This window comes from Ptychodera flava, chromosome 8, assembly GCF_041260155.1.
Source record: "Ptychodera flava strain L36383 chromosome 8, AS_Pfla_20210202, whole genome shotgun sequence".
Taxonomy (NCBI): domain Eukaryota; kingdom Metazoa; phylum Hemichordata; class Enteropneusta; family Ptychoderidae; genus Ptychodera; species Ptychodera flava.
Window position 1 is genome coordinate 18,201,796 of NC_091935.1, and position 17,966 is coordinate 18,219,761.

Sequence of the window (17,966 nt, forward strand, 5' to 3'; positions counted from 1 at the left end):
TTTGAAAGATATAGGGTAGAAACGGGTTGCTGATTCGGCTATACTCGGGTTTCACGTGAATCGTCTATTCTGATTGGTTGGGACGCTGGCTTGACTGGACTGGCATGCGTGCTAACTGATCTCAAAGCCAACAACACCATCGGCTGCATATCAACATCTGAGATGCCATCTTATGAAAACTATCCGTAAGCAAAATAAGATTATAAGATGCTCCAATAAATGTAAAGTCATACTTGCTGTTTTCCAATGCAAGTATGAAAAAACTTAACACTTGCAAATAAAGATGCCCATGAGTGCTGTCGAAGTTAAACGAGCGATTTACTGTACACAGATTTTATTTGCTTACTCTTAAATGATATGCATAACGGATAGGCGCTCTATGAAAAGAAAAGCAAGTAAACAACATGAAATTCATTGTGAAATTTTGACAAGCATCTCAGATAGACAAATACATCCTAAGTGCTGTTTATCTTTTCAACCTTGAGAAATACGTGACAAATATGAAGTGTCCAATCATCGACGAGTGCGTGGTTTCTTTTCGTGCATGATGGGCTCCATTCCGTACGCCCTTTGTTGCAATCTTGCATATCGCAGATCAATCAGTAACAGGTTGACTTTTGATCGGTGATTGTGTTAGAAAAACGCATGCGTAAGGGGCTTTTCCTTCCCGCTGTCACTATATAAGCGTGGTGAACAGGGCAGCTAGGCATACGAGCGCCGACGTTCATCATGAAGTTGTTCGTAGTTCTGCTGGCTGTCACTGCGGCCTTTGCTGGCCCAGGTACGTAGAGATAATTTCTTACTCATCTTTTAAAAACTGCCCGCTCTCAAAAGATGTCTACGCTGCATGTTGCATCCAATAAATTCTGCTGTTTCCCTGGATACAATTTTATCACTCCTATCCGGATTTGTGTGTTTTACATCTGAAGTATCAAGCATCTATCACCTCATCCGGCCATTCACTAGGATGTTCCCGTTGTCAACCGCCGCTGCGATGTTCTTTTGTTCGCACTCTGCCTCTCTCTTCTGAAGTGTTCTTGCGCGGTGAAAAAACTTTAAAGGCAAGACAGAGAAAAACCACAACAGCTTTGAAATGACAGTGTATTCGGTAACTTTAATTAAAGTAACACAATATCTGTCATCGTCCTAATATTCGCTTTCTTTGTTTTGCTTTCAACAGTGCGCAAGCCCGAAGATGACGGTGAGTAACAATATTTAATTTTGTTTTCTTTCTTATCTGCGGGTTATGCATGTACGGGGCATCTGCGTCAAATTTGATCAACTTCTCTGTGAATGAAAACAATCAGTGAGACTTGGCCTTCGATCAGCAATGCCATCCGTTGGAGTAGCGTGATTTTACGGAACTTCAGTGATAAACAACCTGTCAGCTCATTGCATTCAATAGAATATTAGAGTCCATCTAATTTGCATTGAATGATCGCGAAGGAGATGGGATTCTCCCACGATTCAGCTAGCCAACAAAGCCGATCATCATACGCCAGAAACAATGAACACTTTTAAAGTTTATAAACTTTAGCGAAAGTTGAAGTACATCGGGAATCAACTTAGAAATATGAAATCCATCTCAATTTTTTCGCTTTAAAATATTTGATCGTCATTTAATTTCTGTGAAAGAAAAAAACATGTTTAGAGTCAAAACTCTACAATTACACTGTTCTATCCACGTGTTAGTTTATAGCGTGAACATAATGGGGAATCTAAAATCTCGCCGCGATCAACAGCCGCTAGTTCGAGCGATCTGCATCTCTTCGACTACGGTCATTCCACGTGACCGTGCTTCGACTCAAGCCTTTTGATTTGTTGTTATATTGACAAAAACTGCTTTTGCGGTTTGAGGAATTTACACAAGCTTAGTATCTCTCTCTAGCTCAAGTATCAGGGTTATTTACAGCGTTCTCTAATTCGTCAAGCGATTCGCTATCCCACATGCTTTGCAAAGAAACACCTTCAACGCGTAAACAAGTAACAATACTAACATGCAAATTCAGCAAGACGATGACGTCATTCGCTCAACTGATTCTGCTCGGCTTGTTCTTGAGGCTGACAAACACCGGTACTCGTGCGCGAACAGAAAGCGAGGGGCGCGGTTGCCATGACTGCAGGGTGATCACGACCTGGGAGCGTGATATCAGACTTCCTCGATACTCATAAACTTGGACTAACAGAATTCGTGAAGAAAACAGGAAGATGTTACTTTGTAAAGTGATCGAGAAATAAAGAGTTTCTGCTTGCGGTTCCACCGTATTTTCAAATCGCACACCTCACCCGGTTTAATTTTAAGGATATAGCGCGCATAAAGGTGCAAAGTTCAGTTTATCGTATGATTTTAGTCAATTGTATAAACTTTGATTTACAGGGTCTTCCGATCAAAGGTTAGCTAGTCCATGTAATAATCGTATAACTGCAAAACATGTTTTTTATGTTATCGGTCATGAAATGCGTGCGTCTTTCAATGTCACGCTTCCCAAGCGATGAAAATTTTTTCTCGGGCGTTTTGAAGTTCTGGTCCTACTTGTCAAGCAAATGTAAACAGCGAAAGTTATTTTGTTCCATCGTACGTTTTTGTAAATTATATAGAAAGATCACCCTCTCGACGCAGCTGTTCACGAAGTCTTATGTATGACTTGATAAAAACCCATCTGATAATTTGCCAGATCTCTTCCGCTTTTAGCATTTCTAACACTTTCCCGTTGTACCACTCGCGTAAAATTTCAAGTGATGAAAATACAGAAAACAACAAATTTCATTAGTCTTAGCGCGCTTTCAGCGCAAATCAATTGAGAAGTTTCTCGGTGAAATAGACCCGATAAGAGATCCCCTGTCGCGACTATTAAAGAATTAACAAACAAATCTCACATGGAATTTGGAAATATTGTATACAGAGCTGAGTATCAAGAACAACACATATTCATAGCAATTTTTCTCTCCGAATCTGAATTTTAGCCTACCGTACAGGTGGGCTACATTACATAGCGCCTAGTATATTAACCGCGGCCGCACTTTCTCGCCACATAGTACTATCCGTCACGCGCTCAGTCACCTGTCCCAAGGAAATTGAGTCGAGTACGCCCCCAGCGTCATTCTCATAGTTATTTTGTTTTTATTTATATCCGAATAGCCAATTTTCTAGTGCTTTTTTTGGCAGCTGTTGTCCTCGCGCGTTAATCATGTGACCATACTTGTTACCGCGTTTCATAGATTTTTTAACAACCTTTCGTAATAATAAAAACAACAACAACAACAAACACAACGACAACAAAGACAGTGTTGTCCCTGTTTTCCTTTCGTGAAACGGTGATGCATGTTTAAGTACTAATTTGCGACTTAAATTTTTTTGCTTATTGCTTCTTCGGTTATACTATTCACGATGTCCGTAACATTTATCTTCATTAATAATACTGTTTTATCAAGTGAGGCAAATTTTGAATGGCACTCCACTCTGTTTTCACACAGAGCCGTCTCGTTTCCAAGAAGGACAACGTTATTACTACCAATATGAAGCGGAAACACTGTCGGGTATTGTCGGTGCGTCAGAGAGAAGGACTGGAATGAGAATCATTTGTGATGTCGAGGTTGAGGTTCCAGAACGGGGCCAGCTGTACGTCAGCACGCCCAAGTGTGAACTCCTCGAACAAGACCCAGAAAGTTGGAGCCCCGACTGGTTCAGGCGGGCTCCCACCAGTGGCGAGTTCTCAAGGGAGATGGCCAAGTACAGCCTCAAAGTCGAGGTCAGTAGGGGCAAGATCACCGGCATCAAGGCACACAAGGATGAGCCAGTCACCATTCTCAACATCAAGAGAGGTATGGCCTCCGCCTTACAGCTGCCAATCGACGATGAACTGCTCAGCCAACAATACCAAAGCACCAACGACGTGTACGGAAACTGCACTGCCGAAAACAAGATTCTTGAAATCCGTTCCAACAACCAGATCCGCAAGGTCCAGTTGAACAAGGATCTGACCAACTGCTCACGTCCAAATAAGACCCACAGCAGGGAATCACCACTTTCTCTGGTTAGAAATATTGTAAGTACTCTTTGATTTATTTGTCGAATTGACACGGTAAGGGACGGGCCATTAAATCTTGGAATGGTGGTAACAGAGAAACATAATCTGAGTGGCAGAATTGTCTAAATTAAATCTTTTTAAAGCCTTACTGAACATACTCTTAAAACCATGCACCTGAAAAAGTGTAGAAAGATATGTATGCTCTAGTACTTCTTGGAAAAGTGGCACATTCTCATTCTGACCACCCCCTAAGATCTATCGGCTAGTCCCAAAGCCACCTCATTCTTATAAGATAATGTATTATTGAATAGTTCATGCGCATTTTCCGAATTAATTGTTTTCCATCTATTTGTCAGAGTAACATCTTTTCTCCGTGTTTAATCGCTTCTTTCTTCATAATTAGACTACTGAATTACAAATTTCATGTATCTGATTCTTGGTATCGTTTCGCACCAAATGAAAAGAATAACACATATTAAGGTAGTTCGCGCCTCGAAATTGATAGACTTCAACATTTGCTCAAAATTTTCCTTAGGAATCTTTCAACCGTTCTCTTTCAAAATCAAGAATAAAAATCGGGGGTCAAGAGTGCAAAGTTTTGAACTAGGGAAACAAATAACTCAAGATTTACCGATATTTAAAATTCAAAATAGCCGCCATCCCTGTGTTCACTCTATGGAGAAAAATAGAATTTTCGAATTTCCTAAAACTAAGCCGGTGAATAGTTATGTTACACTACGAGCTTTAAAAGGAATCTCCATAAGAGGTATATCATAAAAGCATTGTAAAAGTTTGAGAGTCTAAATTTGTGTCCCGAGGCGCTCTCTACCGTAAGTCAGTACAACTGTATTATTAAATGCATACCATGGATTTATTACTATTATCGGTGTTCATTATACACTCTTATAGTACTGTTTACAAAGGTGTATTTTGAATTACTCGCCGCGTCATTATTAAGTATGTCTTTCTATTTTCTGTCCATTATTGCAGTCTCTTGTACAGCAGGCTATGAACTCCACCCAGAACTGCACATACACCATGAGCTCACAGGGTTACGTCAAGGAAGTAGTCTGCAGAGAATCTCACCTTCTGCTTGCTCTGTCATACAACAGCTCTGGCGTTCAGGCCAATGTCACTCAGATTTTAACCAGAGTAAATAAACCAGAGAAACTTAACATTGCCAAGGGCAGAGATGATTGTAAGTATCGAATCACTTTAGTCCACTTGTCCTTTGACGCGTCTTTCTACTCGTACGCAAAACTTTGCTTTTTCATTGTTACGACATGATCAGTAATGAGATGAAGAAAAAAGTTGTTTTTGCTACGCAGATACGTGTAAAAATTGGGGAAATATTTATTTATACCATTCTTATGAAATTACTTTTGTGCAATACAAACAATATGCGGAGCGTATATCAGGCTCATGGAGTAAAAGATAGTTAAATTACTCTTTTGCATTCCACACATGAAACACATCGAAGAAATCGTGATCCATAGCAAATCGTTCTGAATTCTGGGTTTCTATGTTCAGCCGACAGAAGGATCACCAATGTCACATACGAATTCGAGGCTGAGCCAGTACCAGCTAACAAGACTCTTAACACCACCCTCCAAGTCCTCTTCGAACTGGTCAATAAGACAGTCAACGAAACCACAATGGAGGCTCCACGTCTGTTCACGAAGCTCGTCGCTTCTCTGCGTTCCCTTGACAACGAAACTCTGCACAATCTGCTGCCACTTGCCTGGAATTGCAGCCAGACCGGAAACTGCTCCAACAAACGCGAAGAAGAGTTGTCAAGAGCCTACATCACCGATGCCCTCCCTCAGTGCGGCACCTGGCCATGCATGTCCGTCATCACTACAGCTCTCATCAACAGCACCATCAACGGATCTCGCGCTGATGTCCTCCTTTACGCACTGGCCTTCGAGCCAAGGCCATCCTTGGAAGTCATCAATGAGACCCTCCGCGTTGCCTCTGCTCTCCGCAGCCGCCCAGCCATGTTGACCCTTGGCACTCTTATCAACAGCTATTACAACAACAACAAGACTATTGATGAGTCTAGAGAGGTATGTTTACAAACTTTTCTATATAAACAGTAAAATTCATCCTGCACAATCAAAGACAACCACATCTATGTAAAATTAATCACTTTGACGATCACAAGTAAATACCTATGACAATCATTTTACGGGACACAAAAAATTTCTTTCCAGTTGATATATAGAAATACATTCAAAATTGTAATAAACGCATAATTTCAAAGTAACTGTTTAGCCAATTATTAGATTTTGTTGTAAAAATATTCCAATTAGTCTCCATTATTTATAAAGCAAACCGGTCACGAATTGTATGAATACCTCTAATACCCAGAAGTATTCGATCATTTATTTTCTTGTTTGTTTGTTTATTTGTTTGTTTATTTGTATATTTATTCATTTATGTACTGCTATTACAGCTTCCAGAGCCTGTCCGCCGCAGTATCGAGCTCCTCCGTGACATCATTGGTGAGGACTGTGCACCATTCCGTAATGAAATCGATGTTGAAAAACAGATTGAAGTTAACCGTCAAGTGCTCCTGGCCCTGAAGAGTCTTGGCAACATTGGTAAACCAATCCAGATCTTCGATGAATCCGTATGGCGCCGCAGTGCAAAAATCGTCCCAACTCTCCTGCGCTGTGCTGAAAACCCAATCATTCCACGCAACATTTCTCTGGCCGCTATCCAGGCCGTTCGCCGTATGGAAAGCACTGAAGAACTGCGTAGTGAGCTCATGAGTGTCCTCAGAGATGGCGGCAGGGATGTCGAAATGAGACTGGTTGCTTACTTGATCTTGATGAAGAACCCATCCATGATCAACCTGCGCGATATTGTCTTCCAACTCAAGAATGAACAAGTTTTGCAAGTCCGTTCATTCATGGCTTCCCACATCACCAGTATTCTTAACAGTGAAGAGCCAACCCTAAAGGGGTAAGCGACCGGCCGGATTGGCAAATAATTCTTTTTTAAAGATAAAATTTTGATAGAAAACAATAAGTGGATATGAACATGTACTTGAGACGCTTTCTCAACATATTTCGATAAAACAATGAAACCATAATACTTTTGTTAGACTGTATAATGGCATACTATTTAGGCACTGCTTAACATTAAAACGTGCAAGAAACATACTGTAACTTTATGTATCAAACTATTTTAAATCAATCATTGTGAACAAAGGACATGGAGGTTGAATGTTCTTTTAAGTGGTTCTACAACTAGCAGCTCTTAAGTTCACTTTATACTGATTATGCGCGTAGACGTTCTGGTTATTATGTGCGGCTGTATATGGTATTCTGTATGACAGTGAATGCCATGTATTGTATGTCCAATTTACAAGACTATACACACAATTCATTTGCATAACATACACTGATTATTGGCATGACTAATGTAATATAGATGCCCATTTTGGTAGTATATTATGTATGATTAAATTAGCAGCATATTATTAATATGATATTTAATTATTTCAACGTCTACTATAGCCTGAAGGAACAACTGAAGAGAGTCGTGGCTGAAGAACCACTTCCAGAGGTTGAACAAGACATCAAGAGACTGTCCCGCCACGTGGAATTGTCTAAAGAATTCACTATTCCATTCACCAACCAAACTGTAGCCGGCCAGTTGCAGAGCAACCTTATCTACAGCCCTGATGGTATTCTTCCAAGATCTCTGGTTTTCAACATGACACTCAACGCTTTGGGCAAGTCCCTAAATGTTTTTGAGGTGTGTGCTACTTCTGTGATTTACTTATTCGAGTATGATTCCGTAGTAAATACTAAACCTGCATTAATCAAATTCATTTCTTTCATAATATGAAGCGCAAATGATACCAGGCTAATAGAATCTTGCATTTTTACTTTTTTTCAGACTGGTATTGATATGCAAGGTCTTGAACCAATGCTCGAAGGCCTGTTTGGACCCCAGGGTTATTTCCCAGATCTTAATCTCATCAGCCTCTTTAAGAACCTTACCGGAAACAACCCATATGACCTTCTTCAGAAGAAGGAAAATGAGATCAAGAAGGACTACAAAAAGTTCGATGATAAGGTCAAGAAGTCAAAGGTTGTAGAAGATTCAAGATTCCTAGCAAATCAGATCCACGAAGCCTTGGAAGATCTCCACGATGACGTCTCACACAAACAACTTCCACCAGCAATATCTGGCTACCTGAAACTTCTCGGAAATGAGCTTGCTTTTGGTGACTTGGAAGACCTGAGAAGACTGATTCCTAACATCACTGTGAATGACCTTCCATCATTATCGACCATCATGAAGAAGATGGCTGAGGGTATTGACTACAACATCACTAGAAGCTTCATTTTCTTGGAAGCCAACCATGTCATCCCAACTGGTATGGGTCTTCCACTCAACATCTCTGTCAATGGCTCAACCGTTGTTGCCCTCAGAGTTGCAGCCAAGTTTGATATGCGCAAGTACTTGCAACAAGACGTTGTTGCCGCTGGCCTGATTGCCCCAAGTGCCGCTGTTGAATTTGTTGGTCGTTTTGGTGTCAACCTTCCTCTTTATGGAGAATCTGGTGTTCAGCTCAACACTACTCTCTACCACTCCTCCGAACTGTCTGGTAATGTCACCCTGAAGGGAACCGAGTTGAGATTCAACATCAACAAGACCATGAAACCAGTCAACCTGATCAACATTTCCTCTGAGCAGTATCTTGTCCGTGGCGAGCAAGTTGAGCGCCTGCCTGGCATCAAAGAGAACCGCACTGAGTGGACCAACTGCACCAGTAGCCTTTTGAACACCACTGCTTTAGTGGGTCTTGATGTTTGCACCAGCCTCGCATACAGCAATGCCAGCTATGATCTTTTTGCTCCACGTTTCCCACTGAGCGGCCCAATGAGTTTCAACGTTACCGTTCTGCCAACTGACCTGAACCTCACCACCTACACTCTTCTCATGAAATACGAAAAGGTCAAGAGACCAGTTAAGGAAGAGAAACCAGCCCGCAAATTCTTTGGACTCCGCAGACAAAAGTCAGTTGAGATCATTGACCTTCTGGTTGTCAACTTCACTGCACCTGGTAAGTTTAGCTGTAAATGCTACATATAATATTTTTGAGCTGAAACTGAAAACAATGCACTTGTTGTAAGAAAATTGGTGTACTTATGGAGCTTTATTTGAATTATGAAACTTTTCAACGTTTTTTTTAACAATTGTCTTGTGATCTGTCTTCACAGGCCAGAACTTGACCCGCAACATCTCCTCCCAACTGAGCCTGAATCGCAATAGAACTGAAGTGGTGTGGAACTTCACCATCCCCGAGTTGAAGAACATCTCCATGGCAGCTGGTGTCCAGAACTTCTCTGTGCCAGAGAAAAATTTGACCCAGTTTCTTGCCAGCTTCAACGCCACCTATGGAAGCAAGAACTTCAGCAACTGGTTGCGAGTTCGCAATGAGACCCTAAACCTTACTCGTATGGAGAATGGTAGACAGGTAATTATTCCAGTCAACAACTATTCCTATGCCTGGAACATCTCCCTCAATGACCTGTACTTCTCAGTTGAAAGTGATCTCGTCAACAAAACTGGTAACTGGAGCTCCAGCTTCAATGTAACTTACTATTGGGATGACCAGACACCAATCCTGGATCAATTCAGACCAGAATATTCTATCAAGCCTGAAAACTACAGCAAATTCCTGGTACTCTTCGAGCATGTAAACAAGACCCTCCTCAACGAGACCCTTCTACAGAGCACCCTCAACTTCACCTTTGGTAGGCAGAACATCTCCCTGGTCCTTCTGCGTTCAAACAACACCCAGAACTCAACCAAGGCTCTGAATGTTTCTTGGGTCAACGCTGGCGTACTTCGCACCATGAACATCACATACGAATACAAGAACAAGTCAACACCTCTCATTGAGAAGATCGAGAGAGTATGGAATATGTCACTGCCAGAATGGCACATTGCCCTCTTGAGCCAGGCCATCAACACATCGATGGAATACAACAGCACTCTAAATTTCACAATCTACAGTCAGAATAGAACCTTGAAGGAAGAAGTTGAACGTTATGAGGGCAAACTTCGCCAGAAGTACATTGGTAGGTGTTTAACTTGCATTGTCTTAATACAATATACTTTTCAAAATTATGCCTCCATCAATGTTTTACTGGATGTATGTTCTTATGCATTGCCTTTATAGACCTACAAATCAAGTCAACACTTTGTAACAAAAAGCTGTGAACTGCAAATATGGGAAGGAACTGTGTTTTAATCTCTTCTCTTTCGATGAAATAATCTTCCACTTGATGTGTGTCTCCTAGCTTACAAATTTTAAATTTAAATTTTAAATCTAAATTTTGAAAAAAATATCATCTTTCTTTTAGTAGACCCTTCTTTACATTTTTGCTGTAACATTTTCTAGTGCATTAGTGATATGTACGTACAGAAACTCTTTACCACTTTGTTGAAGATTTTGCTACATTTTTCTATTTATTCTGCATTTTACCCAGCATTCCTGATCACACCTTTCATACGGACATGGACACTAAACTAATAATAAATTATCATTATATTATTAACAATAATCAAAAGACTCTTAAACTTAGTGTAATTTATGTCATCAAACCCACAGACATTTTTAAAATATATAATCAAAATATGTTTATTTTGCCAATAGATACTTATGGTGAGGAGGCTTACAGAGTTATTCCTAGCTGGTACAATGCTAGCATGACTTTCGCTGTTAGAAATGAAACTGTCCCATCCAGCAAGCCATACCCAGAGGTTATCACCACCAGCTTCAACATAAGTGTAATGAACCCATGGAACAAGACTGACATTCAAAACCTGACCATTGTTGGTAAACTCGTCAATGACAGCAGGGTAAACAACGCCAACATCAGCTACTGGACAAACATCAACATCACTCTGCCACTTGTCAATGTAAGCATGACATAAAGTACTTCAAAATTAATTTCGGTTTTCTGTCTTTAAAATAACATTATTTGTTCAAACTGATTTAACTTGAAGAAATCTTTAAGTTTGATAATAAATAGCACAATATTGTTGTCTTGATGGACGTGTATTGAAATTAACCCTTTTAATGGACAATGTTAATATCTTTTCCATGTAGGCAAACATCAGCCTCAATGCTTCAGTGTTGAACAACACCGAGGGTCTGATTCTGTCGTACAATGCCAGCGGCTTGAGAACCAACTTTACATCCAAGATCAACTACACTCACTCATCTTACAATGTCAGCATGGTATTCAACCTGACCAGCCCATTGTACAACATGTCGATGAACCACACTGTCTACAACAGCTCTGAATCAGGCCTGGTATACATCTTCAACAGCACAGGAAGTACCAACTACACCCTGCCAATTCAGAACTTTACTCTACCACTTGTTGACAGGATCCGTGAGATGATCCCAGAGAATGTAACCAAGCCACTGCAGAGATTGAACATCACCATTCCAAGCATCATTGGAAACATCTCTCTGCCAGCATTTAATCTGACCATTCCTCTGAACAAGACTCTGCAACTCTTGAACCACACTGTGCAATGTAAGTACACTTGAAATGAGATCTAGACATTTAATTCTTGCAATTTTATTGATCTTATTTCAATAATTTAATTTATAATAATGTTTTGGACTTTTAAACCACACTGTGCAATTTAAGTACCCATGAAATGAGATCCTGATATTTTATGCTTGAATTCTTGCATTTTTATAATTTTTCTCAATTTCATTAATAATAGTGTATTAGATTTTTAATCAATAATTTCATATTTCTCACAGCAAACATTACTATCAAACCAAAGAACATCACTCTGTCCTTGAATGCCAGCCATCCACTGTTCACTCTGAACGCTACCCAAGAGATAGTCAAAGGTGGTCCACTGGCTAACATGACAGTATACAATGTCCTCAACGCTACTGTTGGTGAGTACCTTAGAATGGTCAACTCCACTTTGAATCGCACCCTTGAAGTTGCAAGATCCATGAACCTTACCAACCTTAATGTCACCATGGTGAAGGAAGAACTTAATATCTACAAAGACCGCCTAGAGAAGTACATGTACAAGAGCCCACTCAACATTACCTTCTTGAATGACAAGATCTTGAAACCCATCAGAAAGATGGAGCTCCCTGAACTCAAAGCTCTGCGTGAACCATTGGCTGAGATGGCAAGAGAACTTCCAAAGATGATTGATGAACTTACTCCCCAGGAGCTTAAGGACCTACTCAAGAAGTACACTCCAGAATACCTCAAGAAACTTAAAATCCCAGACTTGAAGAGCCTTTCATTGAAGACTGGAAACTTTTGAAAATGCCATCAATCCCAGATCTAGACTGGCAACTTCTTAGACTACCAACACCAGAAGACTGGGATCTTATTAATGAGAAAATCAAGGAGATTAAAACCGATGAACTTAGAGAATCCGTGGAAAGAATTGTCAACGTCACTGTTAACAGCACTTTGGCTGCAATCCAACCAGTAAGAGATGTCATCATGCAGCTGGTAAACTCAAGCATGAATGTAACCACATTCATCAACTTCACCAGCCCATTCATTGCCAATATCACAGTGAACCCACACCCTGCAGCTGAATTCCACGCTTATGAACCACACTCTGTTTGTCAACATGACCAGCAAACCAGCCAATCTTACAGTTAATGGTACTTTGGTTATTGCCCGCAACAGCTCCTTGGAACCAAACTCAACTCTTGTCAACAGTACCTTGTTCATGAACATGACCGGTCCAATCGCCAACATGACCCTCAATAACACATTCTACCTTAGCAGCAACAGCAGCCTTGAGCCAAACAGTACAGTTCTGAATCATACCCTGTCAGCAAATCTGACCAGTGTGTACGCCAACCTGACTGTCAACCACACTCTTTACATCAGCAGCAACAGTTCCAAGGAACCTAACAGCACAGTCCTTAACCACACACTGTCAACAAACCTTACAAGTGTTTTGGCAAACTTGACCATGAATCACACACTGTACATCAGCACTAACAGCAGCCTGGAACCAAACAGCACTGTCATGAACCATACCCTGAAGGCCAACCTGACAAGTGACCTGGTGAATCTTGATGTAAACCACACACTGTACATCAGCTCTAACAGCAGCCTGGAGCCAAACAGCACAGTCCTCAACCACACTCTCAGTGCAAACCTGACCAGTTTCTTGGCAAATCTCACCCTTAACCACACACTGTACATTAGCACAAACTGTTCTGCCGAACCAAACAGCACTGTGATGAACCACACTCTTGTTGGCAACCTGACCAGTAGTCTGATCAACGGAAGCCTGAACCACACTCTTTACATCAGCAGCATTGCAGCCTGGAACCAAACAGCACTGTATTGAAGCAGGCTTTGTTGGGTAATCTGAGCACTCCAATTGTCAATGCATCTGTAAACCACACCCTGTACATCAGCACCAACAGCAGTCTGGAGCCAAACAGCACCGTCTTGAACCATACTCTCCAGGCTAATTTGACCAGCAAGATCTTGAATGTAAGTGTTGATCATGACCTGAAAATCAGCAGCAACAGTTCACTGGTTCCAAACACTACTCTCTTCAACCATACACTGTTCATCAATCTCACTACTCCAGTCGCCAATGTCACAGTCAACAGCACCCTGCAGACACAGAATCTGACTCTGGCCAATCAAACTCTCCTGATAAATGTTACTGGACCACTGGTTAATATGAGCTACAACCATACGCTGAGAAATGACAGCCTTCAAGTCAACCTTACTGCTCCAGGATATGGCTCCCTCGTCCTGTTGGGCCAGATGAATGACAGCTTGGTAAATCTTACCCTGATGCACCAGAATGCCACCCATCCACAAATCAATGTCACCGACCTCATCTTTTATGTTTCCCTGAACAGAAGTGACATGATCTATGCTAACCTCACATGGCACCCTCGCATCCTCAACCACACACTTGGTCTCCTGAACGTCAGCCTCCAGATGACAAACACCACCATCAACAGGACCATCGATCTTCTGGTTCTTCCAGCATACAGAGGGGCTGTCAATATCACCAGCAACTACACTCTTAGAGTGATGGAGTTCCTGAAGAACATTACCCACAATGAAACCAACCTGATGAATCAAGTTATCCGTGAACTTGGTATCACCAACAGAACAGTCTATGAGCTGGTCAACTACACAGTCACAAACTTCACTGAGATTGCTAACAAGACCCTCAACATGACCGTCGAGCTTGTGCAGAACCTGACCATGGAAACTCCCCTCTACAACTGGACCAACTTTGCTATGAATGTCACCAAGAATTTCACTGGTACCGCCCAAGACGTTTACAACATCACTTTGAGCTACCTTAACAACACTCTGCCAGGCTGGCTGTACCGCTATTATGAAGTTGAAGGTATGATCAATGAAATCAAGAATATCAGCCACTATGAGAGACTTGCACTGCGTGTATGGAATGCAACTGAGTATCATGTTCCAAAACTTGCCAAGTATGGTATTAACAAGCTCCTGACTAATATCGCTTATCTTGGCAACAACAGCATCGCAGTCAACATCAGCCATCCTTTCAACTGGACAAGCTTCAGAAGCTCTCCCAACATGACTGAAAGGCAATGGCAGATCGTCCTCACCCAGTTCAACCTCGTCAAGGCCCTTGCTAAGAGAATCCCATACATGTCAAGACACCTTGCCCTCCCAAGCATGCCAGTTTTCACCAAGACAGCAATGATCTTTGGAAGCAGACATGTCTACACCTTCGATGGACGTTATTATGAGATCCCAGCCTATGATAATGGTGACTGCACATATGTTTTGGCTCGTGACTTCGTAGACAAGAACTTCACACTTTTGAGCTCCCAGGACACCATCACACTCATCACCCGGGATGCTGCCATCGAAATTGACAGCGAGAACGTAGTCCGTCTCAATGGTCAAAGCAAGGTCACTGAGCTGCCATTTGAAACAGAAAATGGTAATGTAACTATATTGCGTGAAGCAGACTATGTTAAAGTATCAACTGTGTACGGCATTTCTCTCGAGTGCGACTCAAAGAACTTCAACTGCCTCGTCAACATCAGTGGATGGTACCGCAACAAGACTCTTGGACTTCTTGGTACAAATGACAATGAGCCAAGCAACGACTGGCGCAAACGTGATGGCAGAAATACCACCAGCGTAACTGACTTTGTCAATTCCTATGAAGTTTCTGGTATTGCATCTTGCAAGAAACCACCAGGCCGTGACTTCAACACAATCAACTGGCTGGAGAGATCTTGTAACAACCCAGTATCTCCACTCTGCACCATCCTGTTCAAGAGCGACAAGTCTGAGTTTGCCCCATGCTTCGATAAGGTCAAACCAGAACCATTTATGCTTGCCTGCGAGAGTGACTCACAAGACTGCAGCAGCAGAGATAGGAATGCTATCTGCGACAGCACTGCTGCCTACGTTGCATTGTGCCGTGCTAAGGGTGTATGGCTCAACCAGACATCTGAGTGCGAGACCTGCGGTGATGTTGACCGTCAAAGATCTCTCAATGAGGCCTGGCTCGAAGACAGCAAGCTCACAGCTGACATCGTTCTGGTTGTCTCTAAAAGTGAAAAGATGACTGTGTCTGGAAGACCAGAAGAACAACTCAAAAACCTGGTCAACAACATTGACAAGAAACTCGAAGGCGAAGGTATCATTGACAACCGTTACTCACTGATTGGTTATGGTGGAAAGAGAATCCATGCCGATGCTCGCCAACACACTATCCGTGGTGGCATCTTCAAGGAAGAGAAAAATTTCAACAGGGGAGCCAAGGCATTGAAGTTCGAAGGTCAATGGGGCACTGATGCGTTTGAGGCAATCAAGCTGGCATCTGAGCTGAAATTCCGCCCACAAGCCTCTCGTCTTATCTTCCTGGTCACCGAAGATGAGCGTTCTGTAAGTAATCGTACTCGGCTATACTCTTACGTGAATACAATTTTGCTAAAGAAAAGTTACATAAACAGATGTAAAATACGAATCTGGGCAAATGTTTTTACTACTGGCATAATATGAAATACGAATCTGAACGAACATTTAAATGTGTAAAAGTGAGTGACACTCACTTTGAGTAACATTATGTACTATCATATCTTAATTCTACCTTATATGTTCTGATTTTCAGGCTGTCAACAGCTCTCTGAGAATTGAAGAAGTTCAGCAGTTGCTTGAGAACAATGGTATCGTCTTGAACGTCATCTCAGAGTATGCAGCACTTCAGAAGAACACTATCCGTATTGTTGGAATCAGTCATGATGGATACCTCATCAGCGGAAAGGACAAGGACCGCAAGTACAAACTTTTGGACAGAGTTGGCGAAGACTACGCTAAATTGGCATCTGCCACCAGAGGTAAGAATAAGCAAACTTCCTAGATTGAGCTACCACCTTAAAAACAGCCGATGATATTGCTTTGAGCATCTCGAAAAATGATCGGCGGGAAGGACCTAAAATTCGCTAACGTTTACATAATAACATTAAAGGTATACAGTCACTTGTAATTTCAATATGCCCATATATGGTTAAAAGGGTGTTCCTTGGTATTCAAAATGCCCGTGTGAGGGCGCTGTTTCTAAAAAAGCGGCCATCCACTTAAAATCTGTGATTGGTTAGATTTTCTCTTTCCATGGTTACTGTGGCAAAATTGGAACAGGTGACAGTATACCTTTAAGCGAACTTTTCTGAAGACCTGTCGGTTTTGAAATGTGAAAAGTTTCTGTGGTTCACTGATTATTTTTGAACTGAATGTCAAAAACTGTAAGTAACAATTTCCCCCTCCTTTTTGAACACTTTGTAGGATCCCTCTACCGACTTGATATGCTCATGGACAGCAATGACGATCTGTTCAAGAAGGTCCCCGACATCACCGCCAAACAAGTGAGGTTCGACGTTGAAAAGACCTACAAGAGTTGCCAATGTGTGAGGAATGCTGACGGACGCGCCATCTCTCGCTGCAAGAGCATTCGCATCTAGAAATCGAGCAATTAGGCATTTGAAGATGTAATTATTTTGTATCACTGTTACATCTTGATTTACTCTCATTAATTACACCACTAAGGACTCACTTTTTGATATTTAAAAGCGAAAAAAAATTTACTTTTAAAAGATTCTAAAAAGACACTAACGCGTTTCCCAAACGCACTAACGTAACGCGATCTTCTTTTGCTTTACTTTCTTCCTTGATACTGTTCTGTTTTAGTTGAAAAATTTGACTTTTGAGAATTCTGATGAATAAATAATATATTTCAGCAAGTTCTTTAAATATCGCTTTCTGTTCGTGCTGTAGGGGAAGACACCATGCGTTTCACTCGTGCAGTAGTGAGGAATAAGTTGTCCACGACTGTACCAGTGAAATGGACTTGTGTCTTTCTGTTTGCGTGGAGAATGTGAAATAGGATGGATTTAAATAGACTGCCTGTTTATCTGTGGATGTAAGTTATTCATAGTCCCTCACGTCGAAGGATAAATATCTTGCTGTCCGGTACCATTGTGCAAATTCCTACTGAATCCGATAAAATCTGTAACGTCAAGAAGATATGTTGACAGTCACTCATTCATAACTCAGTTTACAACAACACATGAAATATTGCGTGTAAATGGTTTAAAATGGTCCATTTCTGTAGCTGATGTTGGTACACTTGATGTTGTCTGATTGTCCTAAACACTCACAATATGATTATTGGCATTCTTCTGGTTGTATTTATCACTGCAAAAGATTTGAGCTGAGCTCATGGCGCCCATAGTCCCCCTAGTTTAAGACCCAGTAATCCAGTGCCGAACAGTTTTCCTCTCTAAACATTTTCCTAAGAAACGACAAGAGTCGAGATGGTGTGGTTACATCAAGGGCTGCAGAGTTCGTCTTTGGCGACTGTGCTATTTGC

The 17,966-nt window shown here is 41.4% G+C and overlaps 3 protein-coding genes across 3 annotated transcripts; all 3 read left to right on the forward strand.

Annotated features, from left to right (window-relative positions):
* Positions 1–541: 541 nt before the first annotated feature.
* Positions 542–13,902, forward strand: LOC139138707 (apolipoprotein B-100-like). The gene is made up of 12 exons (XM_070707212.1): positions 542–781; positions 1,181–1,201; positions 3,475–4,046; positions 5,019–5,226; positions 5,559–6,094; positions 6,484–6,995; positions 7,553–7,793; positions 7,938–9,111; positions 9,269–10,132; positions 10,711–10,976; positions 11,167–11,602; positions 11,839–13,902. The coding sequence occupies exons 1-12, from the start codon at positions 730–732 to the stop codon at positions 12,366–12,368; spliced, it is 5,412 nt and encodes a 1,803-aa protein (XP_070563313.1). The 5' UTR covers positions 542–729; the 3' UTR covers positions 12,369–13,902.
* On the forward strand, positions 12,795–13,421 carry LOC139139543 (uncharacterized). The gene has a single exon (XM_070708456.1). The coding sequence runs from the start codon at positions 12,795–12,797 to the stop codon at positions 13,419–13,421; it is 627 nt and encodes a 208-aa protein (XP_070564557.1).
* LOC139138708 (apolipophorins-like) lies at positions 13,602–17,337 on the forward strand. The gene is made up of 3 exons (XM_070707213.1): positions 13,602–15,985; positions 16,212–16,437; positions 16,883–17,337. Exons 1-3 carry the CDS (start codon positions 13,766–13,768, stop codon positions 17,056–17,058), a joined length of 2,622 nt encoding a protein of 873 aa, XP_070563314.1. The 5' UTR covers positions 13,602–13,765; the 3' UTR covers positions 17,059–17,337.
* Positions 17,338–17,966: the final 629 nt, after the last annotated feature.

Bases quoted from the DNA above. Each gene is read 5' to 3' on its own strand.
- LOC139138707 (XM_070707212.1), top strand. From the start codon at position 730: ATGAAGTTGTTCGTAGTTCTGCTGGCTGTCACTGCGGCCTTTGCTGGC. The intron at 10,133-10,710 runs GTAGGTGTTTAA...TTTTGCCAATAG, and splicing joins ACTTCGCCAGAAGTACATTG to ATACTTATGGTGAGGAGGCT. The intron at 10,977-11,166 runs GTAAGCATGACA...TTTTCCATGTAG, and splicing joins TCACTCTGCCACTTGTCAAT to GCAAACATCAGCCTCAATGC.
- LOC139139543 (XM_070708456.1), top strand. From the start codon at position 12,795: ATGACCGGTCCAATCGCCAACATGACCCTCAATAACACATTCTACCTT.
- LOC139138708 (XM_070707213.1), top strand. From the start codon at position 13,766: ATGAGCTACAACCATACGCTGAGAAATGACAGCCTTCAAGTCAACCTT. The intron at 15,986-16,211 runs GTAAGTAATCGT...TCTGATTTTCAG, and splicing joins TCACCGAAGATGAGCGTTCT to GCTGTCAACAGCTCTCTGAG. The intron at 16,438-16,882 runs GTAAGAATAAGC...AACACTTTGTAG, and splicing joins ATTGGCATCTGCCACCAGAG to GATCCCTCTACCGACTTGAT.